The sequence below is a fragment of the Diachasma alloeum genome, unplaced genomic scaffold (assembly GCF_001412515.2).
Source record: "Diachasma alloeum isolate Michigan unplaced genomic scaffold, Dall2.0 Dall_scaffold_00269, whole genome shotgun sequence".
Taxonomy (NCBI): Eukaryota; Metazoa; Arthropoda; class Insecta; order Hymenoptera; family Braconidae; genus Diachasma; species Diachasma alloeum.
Genome location: NW_021680408.1, coordinates 472,669 through 487,918, shown reverse-complemented (window position 1 = coordinate 487,918; position 15,250 = coordinate 472,669). Strand labels below are relative to the sequence as shown.

Genomic DNA, 15,250 nt, shown 5'->3' with positions numbered 1-15,250 from the left:
CCGTTTTGACATTCTCTTTCATCATTCATTTTCTGCCTCCCGCGTCCCCATTTCTGATAGAATTCTTATCTGTCTTGAAATGTTCTCAAATTTATGAGACCTTTTCGTTGAAGATTTTCAACTTCTACATTTTTCAATTACAATTCCTTCGCTCTATTTATTTCTCGTTTTTTCAATTCCATTAACATTAAAAATGAATTAATTAATTACTCAATTAATTCATTAATTTTCCCTGCACTTCCAAACCAAATCACACAACAGTACAAAAGATGTGGAAAACTCACCATTTTCAAATATTTTCTCCAAATAATCAACCGAGTTGAGTGAAAATAATTTGTAACCGGACTTTGATCCAACAGCCAATGACCTAAAACCAAAAAAACCCACAAATTATGAAAAAAAAAACACGTAAATCAACATTTTATTCACCTCGACCTCTGCTCAATTTCGGATAAATCCCACTCATTATCACAGCATGTACTTTCATTCCATAAATTACAAGGTCAAAGACCTTGGGAGCATTCGATTACCTCACACTGGTATTTCTTTTGTCCTCAAGAGCACCCGAGTGACCAAAACAAACTTGAAAAAAAATTTCCTCCAATAATTTTTAATTTTCAACAATTTTCCAAATCTATATTTTTCATGTGAACTTTTAGAATTGTGTTTTCTCCTACAATTATTAATTTTTATCTATGAAACTACTTCATTGACTCAACAATTCAATGATCGGGTCACTCAATGGTCGATGATGATAATTAAAAAATAGTAATTGTAGGGGAAATTACAATTTTAAAAGTTCATATAGACAGTGGTTCCGTTTCCTCTTAAGGGGTAACGGAAGCGGTCGCAAAAGTTTGTTTTTTTCATCCCATTTTTCTCCGATTGTATCCAATATAAATGGTTGAAATTTTGACCAAGTGTTGAGGGCAGCCTGAGGGAGGGCGTCTATTATTTTTCAGATTTTTTGCAAAAAAATTGCAGAAAAGTTAACGACACAGCTCACGTTACCGTTTTTACAGGGAACTGTAAAATGAGAAGCGACAAAAACCTTTTTTTAGAGACTTATTGTTGTCTCGTTACCCCGTAAGGGAAGACTACTATAAGTTTTAAAAGTCGCGGGCGATTGGAGTGAGAGATCTCATGCATTGAAGATCGATTATATATGTCTAAAAACGAATAATTAGTGCAAAAAAAATTGTTTATTGTTCATTTCCTCCACACACTGAGAAAAAAAATTATTTTTGCCAAATATCCATTTTCTTGAGAGAATTATTTATTTTTTCAAAGCCGTATTTCTCCAATGGAGTCATTCATTGCCCCAGGCAATTCTCATTAAATTTCAATTATGACAATTCTATTGCACGAGAAGATGATCGTGTTAGCAATGAACTTGAGTAAAATTTCCCGATAATTATCAACATGAAAAAATAAGTCCAAATTCTTCCCTCCAGAATATAAGAAGTTTAGAAAAAATTAATAATCAATGGAGGAGTTCCTCCTAGGTCATGTGCAACTATGTCAGCTTGTTCTAGTCATCCTCTAGAGCAAGCTGATTGTCACAATTGAAACCTAGTCAAGCTCGCTTGCAAATGACTCGATTGGAGAACAACGATTTTGAAAAAATAAATGCTTCTCTGAAGTAAATGAATATTTGGCGAAAATAATTTTCTTTTTGAGTGTATGAGAATAGTATATTTCAGGGCTAGTGCCATGGGGTTTTTTGCTCGCGTGGAGTTGACGTCCGAGCCGAAGGCGAAGACTGGCCAACCACGCGAGTAAAAAAACCCCATGGCAGTAGTCGTGAACGATATTTTTCCGTAGTGATTTTCACGTTTACGAGTTTTGGAAAGGGCTAATACCAATCCCCGCACGAGGAAAAGTGAAGAGCAGTACGGAAAATCGCATTCCAATAGCCCGCGACTTTCAAAACTCATACCAGCCTCCCCTTAAATAATAAAATCTTCGTAAAATGTCCGGAAACTTCAGGTCAAATGGCTCAAAATGAAAGCTCTGACATTTGCCAACAAAATTATAAAAGCACTGGAGAAAAAATACCCAAACTACTTGGATATCCTTAAAAAAGGTAATCGGAGGTCGCTGAGTATACCATCACCGACACACATCGCCGAGAGATTGGACAAGGACTCGTGTGGCAATCGCACTACATAAGAAACAAACAGACTCATTGAAAAAACCTCATAAACGCAATCGTGCATAATTTCTAGTAAAACCAACAAAAACAAAGCGAAAAAAACCATTAGAAAGGACAAACAGCTATCCCCTCATCAATTAATCACTGCCCAACCCCTGAATTAATCACCACGCAATCAATTAACGATCTTTAACCATTTTCAGCAAATCTTATTCCTTCATGGTCAAGGAAAATTCTATAATTTTTTGGCTGATGGCAGAGCATATGAAACTAACTTCTTTGATGTTTAAAAAAATTAATCGGAGTAGTCTCGCCAGAAATAAATGAACCAATTTTTCTTTACACACGGGCTCTTATGGGATTTATATTGAAATTTCTAGGGGAGGGTGGGGTAAAACGGACACTTTAGACTTTTTAAAAATTATTCATAACTCAGAAACAAATTGATCAATTGAGCTTACTTTAGGCTCGTCACAAAGGGAAAGAATTGTTCTTTGTATTGAAAAAAAAATTATCAAATTTTATCAACATTTCAACCCCTCATTAACATTTTTTAAAAAGTCAAAAGTGTCCGTTTTACCCCAACCTCCCCTAATTCGCCTACTAGAAGACTCTAAAAATAGAAAAAAATAGAAGGTAGGGGAGGGTGGGGTAAAATGGACACTTGACTTTTTGAAAAATATTCATAACTCAGAAACAGATTTATCAATTGAGCTCAGTCTAAGCTCATCGCAAAGAGGAATCATTGTTCTTTCAATTCAAAAATAAAATTATTCCATTTCATGAACAATTCAACACGTCATGAATATTTCAAAAAAAGTCAGAAGTGTCCATTTTACCCTACCCTCCCCTAATGTGCAAACCTATACTGAATCGAATGGCCAGAAAAAAAATTGGGGTACCCGGGCAAAAAGAGGAGATATTTAAAAGATTCTATCCCATATAAGCGCATGTTAGTGCATGCATTTGGTGCATTTGTCCACTCCGTTTCTAAATAATAAACGAGGGTTAGTGGATTGAAATTTTTGTCAAGACAAAGAGATCAACTTCATCTCTCAGTTGAAAAAAATCAATTTTTTTAATACTCGCGATTTCGGCTAAACATCCTCAATCCGCCAAAGAAACAGAAATAAGTTTCAAGTTCGGGGAGACGTGAGGACAAGCCAAGTTGAAATAGGTAGGTGAATGACGCATGAAACGAAAACATAAGCAAACCGAGGGACAAAGCGGGAGAAAGAGGTGCAATACGTTGTACCAGTTGCGCGAGATGAGACGCGCATTGATGCACTCAGTGAGGGTGACGCCAACACCAGTCTCCACTCAGATGATTGAAAAAACAATCTAAAGCACGTATGTATGATTTAATCGAGAAACAAGAGGGCAAATCGTCTGAATTTATTTGTCATGGGGGACGAGGGATGAATTTTGAGTGGAACAAAGCAGAACGGAGACAAATGAGAATAGACAACAGAGCAAAAACAAAATAGAACAAAACACAATGGAATAGAGCAGAGCCGAGGGAATGAACTTCGTAGTTTATGAAATGTCCGTTAAATCCTTGACAACAAAGACAATGACATCGGGCATTTCAAACTCACAACTCACGCGTCTTATGTTGTTTATTGTTTTGACTGTGATAATAACGATTGCATTATCAATTTACTCGATTTTCATGAATGCTGCTCGAAGGTTATGGGTTGTGATTGTACTTACGTGCAGTCCTGATTGAAATTAACAAAATAAGCACCACTCTGAGGTTCAGTTGTTCGATTTGCGAGGTTCATGAGTCCAGATATACTGTATTTAAGTCCTTGCGTCAATACATCCACGTTGCGCGCTAGATTTTGCATATATTTTCACCCAATAACAGTATTTTTAATAATTGTTTATCACGGGTATTTGAGTGATGTAATGGCGTTGCACTGCTAACACACGGGAAAATAAAAAATAATATTGTGAATGATTTTCGATGGTTTATTTGGTTGTTAGGGGGGGAGAGAGAGAGTCGAGTGGGTACGGTCACTATTCCACTGAACTGACGGGACTGGCGACTATGCTATTATTCCATATTGAGCCAAACAGCTGACAAACCGTTTGCACTGAATTGGAGGAACGATGGGGAATGGTTATATTGCGCGGAGTGTGCGATTCCCTGTTCCATTCGTTCCGTTTCCATNTGATTTGCTCTGAAATTCTTCTGCTCCGAAATTTACGAATGGATTTCAAACAGCTCCGAAATTCATTCTGCTCCGAAAATTCGTAAATTCGTAAATTTCGAAGCAGAATGAATTTCGGAGTAGTTTGTCTACTTCTTTCGGACTGGAGTGATTTGCTCCAAAATTTATTCTGCTTCGAAATATACGATTTTCATGATTTGCTCTGAAATTCTTCTGCTCCGAAATTTACGAATGGATTTCAAACAGCTCCGAAATTCATTCTGCTCCGAAAATTCGTAAATTCGTAAATTTCGAAGCAGAATGAATTTCGGAGTAGTTTGTCTACTTCTTTCGGACTGGAGTGATTTGCTCCAAAATTTATTCTGCTTCGAAATATACGATTTTCATGATTTGCTCTGAAATTCTTCTGCTCCGAAATTTACGAATGAATTTCAAACAGTGCCGAAACAGTTCTGCTTCGAAATTTATGAATTTACGAATTTTCTGAGCAGAATGAATTTCGGAGTAGTTTGTCTACTTCTTTCGGACTGGAGTGATTTGCTCCAAAATTTATTCTGCTTCGAAATATACGATTTTCATGATTTGCTCTGAAATTCTTCTGCTCCGAAATTTACGAATGGATTTCAAACAGCTCCGAAATTCATCCTGCTCCGAAAATTCGTAAATTCGTAAATTTCGAAGCAGAATGAATTTCGGAGTAGTTTGTCTACTTCTTTCGGAGTGAAGTGATTTGCTCCAAAATTTATTCTGCTTCGAAATATACGAATGAATTTTAAACAGCTCCGAAATTCATTCTGCTCCGAAATTTATGAATGAATTTCGGAGCTGTTTGTCTACTGCTTTCGGAGTGGATGGGGGACAAATTTAATTTTTTGCTTCTGAATGGAAACATTGTAATCGCTCAAATTGAAATTTTGGACTTTTCCTATTCTATCGACCCGTTATCATCCAAAAAGTCCGAAATAGTATATTTCGATACGAGTGAGACGGAATATTCATGAGTGTGAAGTTGGCGCGGCGAAGCCGATGGCTGCCAATCACACGAGGTGAAAATTCCCGTCTCGCATGTGTCGAACAATATTTTTTGACAGTGATGTTACGTCAGCGAGTGGCAGAACTGTGCCTTTTTCGTTTACAAGTAGCAAAAAGACTTCTCGTTTACTTTTCGGTTACGAGTCAATGAAAAGTCACTTTTTGCCACGAGGTGAACGTAGCAGCAGTGCCCAAATTAGTATACTGTGCATCAAGGGCGGAAAGTCATGTTTTCCCACCCGAGGTGCACATGCTATTTTTTAACACACCTGCAAAGGAAAGTTCGTATTTTGCTCTTTTATAAGCGGGAGGAAAGTGCGTACTTTCCACCCTAGTGTGGAAAGTGGCTCATTGACGACATTGACGGTCAAGGTTGAACCTCTTTACTAATCTGAAATTGATGACAAAAAACCGAATATGCACGTTTTTGTTTTAATTCGATTAATCCAATCGGAAGCAAATTTCTAATTTATTAGCAAAAAAGCTATACTCGATTTACACCTGTGCGATGGGCAACTTGTCTGCTTGTGTAGTCGAACATCAGAGCTTTCATTTGAGTCCTATTTGACCCTAAGTTTCCGGGTATTTTGCAATGACTTTATTATTTAAACTTTGCAAGCTTGAATGTGAATCTCAATATTGAACCGTTAGAAAACATTTTTTAAATTTGAAAAAAAATTAGAAAATTTACTTTTGTAAATTTGCGCGTCAGATGACCGTTATTGTTATTCATATGACGCGATATAAAAAATGACGGTCACGGTCGTTTTTCATCTCTACTCGGTATAGCTGTTATATCCCCTTATTCGTCTCATTTTCCGCTCGATAAATGTGAAAAGTTTTGCGTTGAGTCATTACTCCTCCATTCATAACAAAGAAAAAAAAATGGTAAAAAAATGTTATTCTAAAAAAATACGATATAAAATTGACGCCAACACATAAACAATTAAAACACATCACTAAATATTAATCGCAGAATCTTCAGCATTAAACAAAACAACATTAAATAAAATACATTATGACTTGAAGTCTATTGAAAATTATCGACAACTGTTTTGTACCCTCACACATATTCCAACTTACACGTACGACTTGAAATATCCAATTTTATCATTGTTGTACGCAATTTGAAATGCGCATTAGGAATTGTTTCTTTTCACACGCACCAAGTTTATTAGCACAGTAAGTATATCAATGAATACGTGACGAGAGGCTCGGAAAATATGTTCAATAAAATTCATTCGTTCATCATGGATGTAGATAAGTCCTCCTATTAGTGCACGGAATTAAATTACACATGAAAATTACGATATCTTACATATCATAACTATCCCGGAATTTATTATTATACACACGAGGTGTCACTCGAATGGAGTAACACCAGGAGGAAAAGTCATGGGAAATGATTTTTTTTTAATTTTTACCTAAAAATATGGGAAAATGCAGAGTGCAATATGAGTTTTTCCGTTTAAGTTCTGGAAATTTTCTGGTTCGAGTTCTCAAACAAGTCTTCACGCACGAAAAAATTTAATAGAAAAACCTAGCGAATTCGTTAGAAAATTTTGTTACATTTCTGATGAACTTTTCGGTACTTTTCGGCACGAGGTGAACGTAGCGAGAGTGGAAAAATTGGAAATTTCGGATTTGACGAATACAATGCTTCCATTCGAAAGCAAAACCCAAAACTCAAATTGGAACGATTACAAAATTTCCATTCGGAATCAAAAATCCCACAATATCCAATATTGAAGTAACCGTTGCGCGTTGACCTAATCGTATCAGTTCCTTATCATTCCCCTCCATCGAAACCTCCATAATTCTCTTCTTTCTGCTTCGCTCAAGAGAACACTCCCACAATTTTCTAATCTATTAGATTATAATCTGAATAATCTAGAATATTAATCTAATCGAAAAGATGATTCATTCAACCCTTAAATTTCAACAATTAATTACATAATAATAATCCAACAAAATTTTTAGTCTCCAATTTTCAATTTCTATCATTTTTTCTATTCATTCAGTCATTTTGGATTTTTTGAATTTCTTCTCGCTGAAAAACTGATGTCCCTCTAATACTTGAAGAAAAAAAGTGATTCGAAGTCCCTGGCGAGATAAAAGGAGAAAAAAAACCTGTTCTAGCCGATTATCCGTTTCTGATTCTTTTTTCATTTCCTTTTCATAATAATAATTGGAATCCGATCATAGAAATGAGGCGTGCCGACATCCTTTATAATATGAAGGGAAAAATAAATTTAAAAAATTTTCAGGAATACATGGAGAGATTTTTTTATTACCCGAATGAGATTTCGAATGACTTTGTTTTGTGTTAACTCCTCTTCATTCAATTTTGTAACTTGTGAATTAAGGAAAAAAAAAATATATATAATAAGAATAGAAACGTTTAAAATTAAATTAATCCAATTTTGTGAAGATAGATTTTTTTTTATTCTGAAGACGGAAATAGAAAGAAAATTAAATAAGATAGCATAGGCTAATCTAGTAAAGAAATATCCTCGTTAGTAATGATGGCAAAATTACTCTAAGCTGTAATGAATTAAATGTCAACTATTTTTTAATATCCAAGTGGGAAATATCTATTTTCCTCACAAGGCCGAAAAAACTTTTCTGACGAGTGAGAGGCTTGCAGACGGAGGCGAGGCCGAGGAATGTCATCACACGAGTCAGAAAAGTTGTTTTCAACCGAGTGACGAACCAAATTTTTCTTCACAATGTCCGTAAACGGCGTTTGACGGATACGAAATGTCCGCAAAACGACGTTTTACGGACAGTGTGATGAAAAATAATGGCCAATCTAGATCTGAATCTCCCGCCCCTCCCCTTGTCCCGCCGTTTAAAATCACTTCAGTTGCACGTGGCAACATCGCCCCGACCGTTTCTCTGATTGGCCCCAACAAGTTCCTGCCTACCAGCTGTTTACCTCACAACTTATCCTATTTTTATTTATATTTTTCCTTCCTTTTTTCCTTCACTTTGCAATGACGATAATATTAAGGTTGACGCAATATGCGTAATATGTAGTAGTGTTAGTGTTAGTGACCGTGGAGTCGCGGGAGTAACACTGACTCTACTGTACCGATGGCAGGGTACGCTGGGGAGTTTAAAAACCATCAGCTGATTTTCGGAGCAGATGAAAAATTTCACTAGCTGTCACTGTAATAACTTTGTTCTTTTCCTTTGGGTTTGTGTTGATGAATAAAAGAGGATAAATACAATTGTTGAATAATTGAAATGGCAGAGTGACGACGACAGACACTAATTGTTGAATTATGCATATCATGTGGAGGACTGAACGCAGCAGTTCGTGATATTATAAGGTGACGTGGATTGCGTATTTATGATGGCACGCACGATAAAATTTGATAGAAAAACCTACCGAATTCGCTAAAATTCTATTGGATTTCTATTGAACTTTTATACAAAATTATATTAGTATTCAGACAATTTTATTAAAAAATTTCACTGCTTTACTGCGCGTTTTTGTTGTTGTAGGAAATGCCTAATAGAAGCGGTTTTCTAGATAAAATGAGTAGATTTCGATTTTTCTATTGAAACATTTTCAATTGAATTCCTTCATATGAATTTTCTGTGGTCTTTGCACTCTAATTTTTAGCCGTATCTTATCTCTTTGAAAAACAAATGAAGAAACTTGGAAAATTGAAGCCGGGGAAGTTCCCGCCGACATAAAAGAAGAAAAAAAAAATTTTTAGCCGATTATCCCTGTCTGATTCTTTTTTCATTTACTTTTCATGATAATAATTGGAATGCGACCGTAGTAATGAGGAGTACCCATATCCTTTTACCATATGAAGGGAAAAATAGATTTTTAAAATTTTCAGGAACACATGGAGAGATTTTACTATTACCCGAATGAAATTTCGAATCACTTTTGTTGTGTATGTTTGTTTTGATTACAAAAAAAACACTTTTGATTGATCTTTAACATAATTCCTCCTCATTCAATGTTGCAACTTGTGAATTAAGGAAAAAAAAATTAAAAAAAGGATAAAATTAAATTAATCTAATTGTGAAGATTGAAATGGAAAGAAAATAAAATGAAATAAATTAGTGTAAATTAATCGATTAATTTAAACTATTAATCTATTAAGTAATGAAATTGATTTATTAATTAATTCGTTAGTCTCAGAATGTTTGCGATTCACGAAACTCGAAAAAAGTCTTATTTATCACTATCGTTTCGCGGCACGTCATATTACATATCGAAACATTGGAAGTGCATAAAAAAATCATGTAAACAACAAATACTTGAAAACTAACGATGCTTCTACGCGATTTGTGTGACTTCATTTGCGGCAAAATTATACTTGAGTACAAGAATATTTCAAAGCATGAGACGATTGAAAAAAGAATTACTTGTCTCAAATAAATGTTTCAGACATGAGAATTTTTTTCTCAGTGTAAATATTCTCAAAATGATACACAGCAAAATCTGGAATTAATTTCTTTTGTCAATTTAGGACTGGATTCTGATGGTAAACTTTCTGTTCATTTTAGGAATTGTTGGACCCCCTACTACTGTGATTACATGCTTGGAAACCGATAAGTATTTATTTGCTTCATTGAGTCAAGAAATGGAGACTGAGAAGGACAGTGAAAATAATTCCGTAAGTTGCAATTCCATTCCATAAAAAGGGTGCACCTCAATACTCCATCAACACTTAATTATATTTGTTACTCATCCCTATTAGGCTCCTGATGGCACAGCAAAAACAAACAAGGATTCTAATAAAGAGGACCTTGAGGAGCGTTATAATAAGGTAAGTAAAGCATGCTCGATCGATCCAGTTGTTTGTTTAACGTAGATATTGATTTTTCAGTTGAAAGGGTTCGCACTCAAGTTGAAAAAGAAAGTGAATGATCTGTCTGAGGAATTAAAAACTTCCGAAGCCGAGAAAATCAAGGCTGTTACTGAGAGAGAGGAAATACAGAAGAAAGTATCTCAAATATCAGACAATGCCAAGAAGTTACAGGTAATGTATTCTCACTTTTAAATTAATAACGAGAATGACAGATGGAAGAACGCTCATTTTTTTTAAGACTAGGAAAGGGGGCACATAATTGGCTAGTGATTTCTGCATATTATTTTTGATCATTATGTATTCATTTATTCATTAAAAATGAGTTGATGTCCCCTTTTATTATGTTCAAGTATGAAAACCTAAACTTTCACGAAGAAGTGTCCACCAATTTTCATGTCAATACTCTATAAATCCTCTATAATAATAATGAAAAATTAAAAATTAAAAAATAAGTGAAGTTTTTGGATGGAAAATGTTTAAATTGCGATATATGGAGAAATTCATGAGAGGATCTCTTTTATAGAGAATTCGTTAAACTGCAAAAAATTGCCTTGGATTGGAAAATTTGCTTGGAAAATTTCCTTTCCTAAACGCAGAGATTTTTTATTTTTTTCAAGAATAATCTATACAAATTTTTTCCACTCGTTTGGTTCCACCACTTAAAAATTCGACTCATGACCTTCAACTTCTTCAATTTCGTTTCTAGACAATTCAACTCGAATACGACAGACTCCAAGATGCCCTCGAGGAGCAGAAGAGCGAAAACCGGAAAATAACGAAAAACCTGGAGACCCTTGTCCTGGAGAACACAACCCTGAAACAATGCCAGTACGAGCAGAGGGACAATGTCGCACACGTAAATTCAGATTTGGAGAATCGTACAAAAGAGTTGACGGAGTTGAAAGCAATCTTCAAGAAGAATCAGAGCTTGATAAAAAAATTGGAGGAGGAGAAGAGGGCAGAGGTGATGATCAGAGAACAGAGGGAGAAGGATTATGAGGACATGAAAAATCAATTGGAGGCGGAAATTCAAGCCCACAGAACGACGAAGGGACAGTTGGACACTGCGAGGCAGGAACGAGCCAGTAATAATGTTTTGTTCCTGGAGGTCGATAATTATGAGGTCAGAATTGGAAGAAACAAATTTACAAACGATCACACGTATGAAAAAATTCAATAGAAAAAATTAGCGAATTCGTTAGAAAATTTTATTAGGATTCTATTAAAATTCAATTGAGGTTTTATTAAAACTCTAGGGAATTCTCGTTAGAATTCTATTTGTTTTTTGCGCTGATTCTATGTGATATTTGATAGGAAAAAGTCGATAGATTACGATTTTTTATATGAATAATCTCTTGGAATTGTTTCTATGAGAATACTTGAGCATGAATTTTTAAAGTTTTTTTTACTCGGATCCTGTAATGCAAAATATTAAAAAATTTAGCGAAAAAAACTTGGGAAATTCGTGACCAAAAAAATCTCATGAGAAAAATTCAAATAGAAAAATCGACATTTATTGACTTTTTCCTATCAAATATCTGACAGAATCTGCACAAAAAACAACTTGAATATTAATGGGAATTCTCCAGAATTTTAATTGAATTGTCATTGAAAACTTCGTGAATTTATCAATTATTCACATGTATGAAAAAATTCAAGAGACTTTCCATTGAGATTTTATTGGAAATCGGTTGGACATTCCATCAATTTTTCTTTTGTCCATTTCTATGAAAAATATTTCTGCGATATATTCATGCATAGAAAATTGATGATAGAACAAAATCAATACATTTCGAGTCTTCTGTTCAACCTGTTGGTCAAATTTTTTAAATAAAAATTTAAGAAAATTTCGATGGAGAAAACTAATAAAATTGATACACACAATATCAGTATCTTGAACTGTATATAAAAATGGAAATCTTCTGTTTTTTATTCACAGAGAAGCATTGAAGACTTGAAATCAAAACTAGCTGACGAGTCTGAGAGATGCAGAGCCCTGGAATCCACGATAGAGGAGCAACGTCAGCTCCTCAGTACCTCAGAGAGTCAATTAGCAGAGCTCAGAGACACATGTTTCGCGAAAACTAATCAATTAACCACTCTAGGCGAGAAAAACGAGAGCCTAAAGTCTGAATTATGCGATTTGCGACAAGAAATCGTGCAGATGACAAAGGAGAAAGAGACTCTGCTGGATGCAATGGAGACAATAAAATCGAATTCCGATAAATTATCGAAGGAATCAGCAGCTCACACTGCGGAGAGGAGTAAACTCCTCTCGGAGATCGAGAATCAGAGCAAAAATCACGTGCAACAGGTGGAGATTTTGAAATTCGACATCTCCAGATTGACTGATGCTCTTCAACACTCGAACAACGAGATCGAGTCCCTGAGGGCAGAATTCGAGGGCTACAAGCTTCGAGCCCAGAGTGTTTTGAGGAATAAACAGAGCCAGAATAAAGAGTCTGGGCTGAATGGTCGGAGCATCAGTGAGATTGAAGCAGAGTTGAATCATCTGCGCAGTCATTCATCCCAACTGCAAGAGAAATTGAAGTCCAGTGATGGAGAGATCAAGTCACTGACAACGGATTTGAGTTTGGTGAGGGAGGAGAGGGACTCGGTGAGGGACAGTGCCAGGGACTTGGGGAAAAAACTGTCTGCGTTGAGCCAGGATTACTCGACACTGAGGGAACAGTATAGAATGCAACTGAGTGTTGTGGATAGAATTAGGGATGAGTTTGAGACGAAGGAAGAGAGTTTGAAGACTAATTATGAGGTGAATCATTTTTTCCATTTTAATGCGTGTAGTTGATTCTATTTTTATTTTTATTTTTTTGAAAAAATAATTGATAATATAAATTTCCAATTGATGATGAATTATTTTATCATATGGAACTGTAATTTTTTTTTGTCAAGTTAATAATACTAAATTTCTTATAAGGGATTTTCGATTATTCAAATAATCGTCAATATTTCTAACTAAATTGCTGATTAATAAATAATTCGGAATTTGAATATTTAAATTGATAATCACTTCAATAATTAAAATTTAAGAGTGATATTAACGAATTTATTAAATACTTAATAATTTAACGGTAATTATCATTTATGGATATGGCTATCCCTAAAAAAATTTAATTAAATAATCTAGCGAATTTGATTTTTCTACACAACTTATTTTTCAAGTTTTTTTGTTTGATTGTCTTGACGAGTAGAACGAAAAAAAAAGAATGAAAAAAACTTGGAAAATTTGAGCCGAGGAAATTCTACAGAAAATATTTCAATAAAATAAGTTATATAGAAAAATCGAATTCTATTGAATATTTCAATGGGATCGACCAAAAACTAATAGAAAGTTTAATACAAATCCAACAAAATTGTTTAGTGAATTCGCTAGGTTTTTTCTATGATATTTTTTCATACGTGCAATTTTTAAAGCATTCGATTTTTCCACAGTAGAAGTGTGAAAAAATCGCAACAGAAAAATATTAATTTAGATAGTGACAATTTGCACAGAACAAATCACAAAAAATCTGACATGAACAATCAATAAGTTTTTGATGGATATCTCTCGAGCTAGAGAGAAACAGAAGAAGTTTCATGAAACCTCTCTGTCGATATGCTTTATGACAATTTCAAAAAATCAAATTTCGTTTCAGATGCAAATTTCCACTCTAGAGCAGAGATATCAACTCGAAATCGAGAAACTCCGCTCTGATCTCAGCAAATTATCCTCCAAAACCGTCGATAAATCGTCAGAATTTAGACACGATGGCGATAGTAACGTATCTAGAAACGATATGCACTTACTGGAACGAGAGGATGGAGAAGGCTCTGAGAGTGTGGATTCATACACAATCGGTGGCTCCTCAGCCGAAAAACAGAGGAGACCATCACTGATGCCCCTGGATGAATTATTAAATTCGTCCGACGACTTTTCGAAATCAAGTGGTCCACCTCTGCCCTCCAAAGTCGATCGCCAGGAGCTGGAAATTTCCGAGAGACGAGTTAAACATTTGACTGTTTTGCTGGCAGACGCTGAGAGGGATGTGGCTAAATTGAATCAGTTGAATCAGATGCTGAAGGAGGACATCCGGAGGCAACAGAGGAGTGTGGAGAGAGAGCATCATGCCAATAATTTTGAGTACTTGAAGAATGTCGTTATGAAGGTAAAGTATTCCACTGGAAAATCTTTTTCATTTCTCTGGAGAACGATTAACGTTTTTTATTTAATTCTTTCCAGTTCGTTACTTTGAGAAATGGAGACGAGAGGAGTCGTCTCATTCCAGTGCTCAATACAATTCTCAAGCTGAGTCCTGAGGAGACTCATCAACTTAATCAAGTAGCTGGAGGTAATTTGAATTTTATGAATGAAAAGGGGGGATTGATGATTCACATTGCATACTTGAAAAAAAGGCGGAATGATCAAGTGTAATCATCATTTCGGCTGTCAGTACTGAGATGAAGAATACTAGATTTAATTAAATCACGTACGAAAGTGATGTTGTGGAGAACCTAACGCATTCGCTGGAAAATTCAATTGGATTTCTATTAAACTTTTATTAGAAATTCATTTAGCTTTTTACCGATTCTATTGAGAAATTCTAGAAATTATTTGAGAAAAAAATCAATGAATCTCGGTCTTTCAGTATAACTTATTCTATTGATATATTTTCTATAGAAAATATAATAACGAAATGTATTATTATTTTTGATTTAATTAATTGATTAATTCATTAAAGAGATAATTAATCAATTAATTATCTCTTAATTATAATTAATTAATTAAAGAGATAGAAAAGTGACTTTAATGCTTGAATTCTTGAAAGATAATCAAATCAATAAATTTTCGTATTTGAAATTCCTAAAAATTATAATTTGGATTTTCTTAATATTCAGTTTCAGGACGAGGATGGCTGCCCTCTCTTCCCATTCCTGGATGGAGTCACGATTAATTGGCCTCATTGTTTCACAAAAAAAAACTCGAAACGTTTACTGGAGAGTATTTTCAAACCCCAAGAATAGCAATAAAGCATATTTTCGATTGAGAA

General features: G+C 34.8%; 2 protein-coding genes across 5 annotated transcripts in view; one reads left to right on the top strand and one right to left on the bottom strand.

Moving 5' to 3' along the window:
• LOC107037694 (WD repeat domain phosphoinositide-interacting protein 2) overlaps window positions 1-4,257 on the bottom strand; it is a 19,851-nt gene extending 15,594 nt beyond the window's left edge. For all 3 annotated transcript variants that reach the window (XM_015256362.1, XM_015256363.1, XM_015256364.1), the window contains exons 1-2: window positions 3,869-4,257; window positions 285-367 (exon numbers count right to left, since the gene is read on the bottom strand). In XM_015256362.1, the coding sequence (XP_015111848.1) occupies window positions 285-367; window positions 3,869-4,005 (220 nt within the window). In that variant the 5' untranslated portion in view covers window positions 4,006-4,257. The remainder of the gene's footprint in view (window positions 1-284; window positions 368-3,868) is intronic.
• On the top strand, window positions 3,421-15,250 carry LOC107037693 (GRIP and coiled-coil domain-containing protein 2). Of its 2 annotated transcripts, none has more exons than XM_015256361.1 (9): window positions 3,421-3,505; window positions 9,898-10,007; window positions 10,092-10,160; window positions 10,221-10,373; window positions 10,909-11,325; window positions 12,142-12,975; window positions 13,859-14,368; window positions 14,443-14,551; window positions 15,099-15,250. In XM_015256361.1, the coding sequence occupies exons 2-9, from the start codon at window positions 9,975-9,977 to the stop codon at window positions 15,152-15,154; spliced, it is 2,181 nt and encodes a 726-aa protein (XP_015111847.1). In that variant the 5' UTR covers window positions 3,421-3,505; window positions 9,898-9,974; the 3' UTR covers window positions 15,155-15,250. The 2 variants fall into 2 exon arrangements, with proteins under 2 accessions (XP_015111847.1, XP_015111846.1); XM_015256360.1 differs by lacking the exon at window positions 3,421-3,505 and adding an exon at window positions 8,302-8,699.

What these genes read in the sequence shown, in the direction of transcription:
- LOC107037693 (XM_015256361.1), top strand. Translation starts at nt 9,975, where the DNA reads ATGGAGACTGAGAAGGACAGTGAAAATAATTCC. An exon ending in TTGAGGAGCGTTATAATAAG is followed by an intron (nt 10,161 to 10,220) that starts GTAAGTAAAGCA and finishes TTGATTTTTCAG; the next exon opens with TTGAAAGGGTTCGCACTCAA. An exon ending in TGGAGGTCGATAATTATGAG is followed by an intron (nt 11,326 to 12,141) that starts GTCAGAATTGGA and finishes TTTTATTCACAG; the next exon opens with AGAAGCATTGAAGACTTGAA.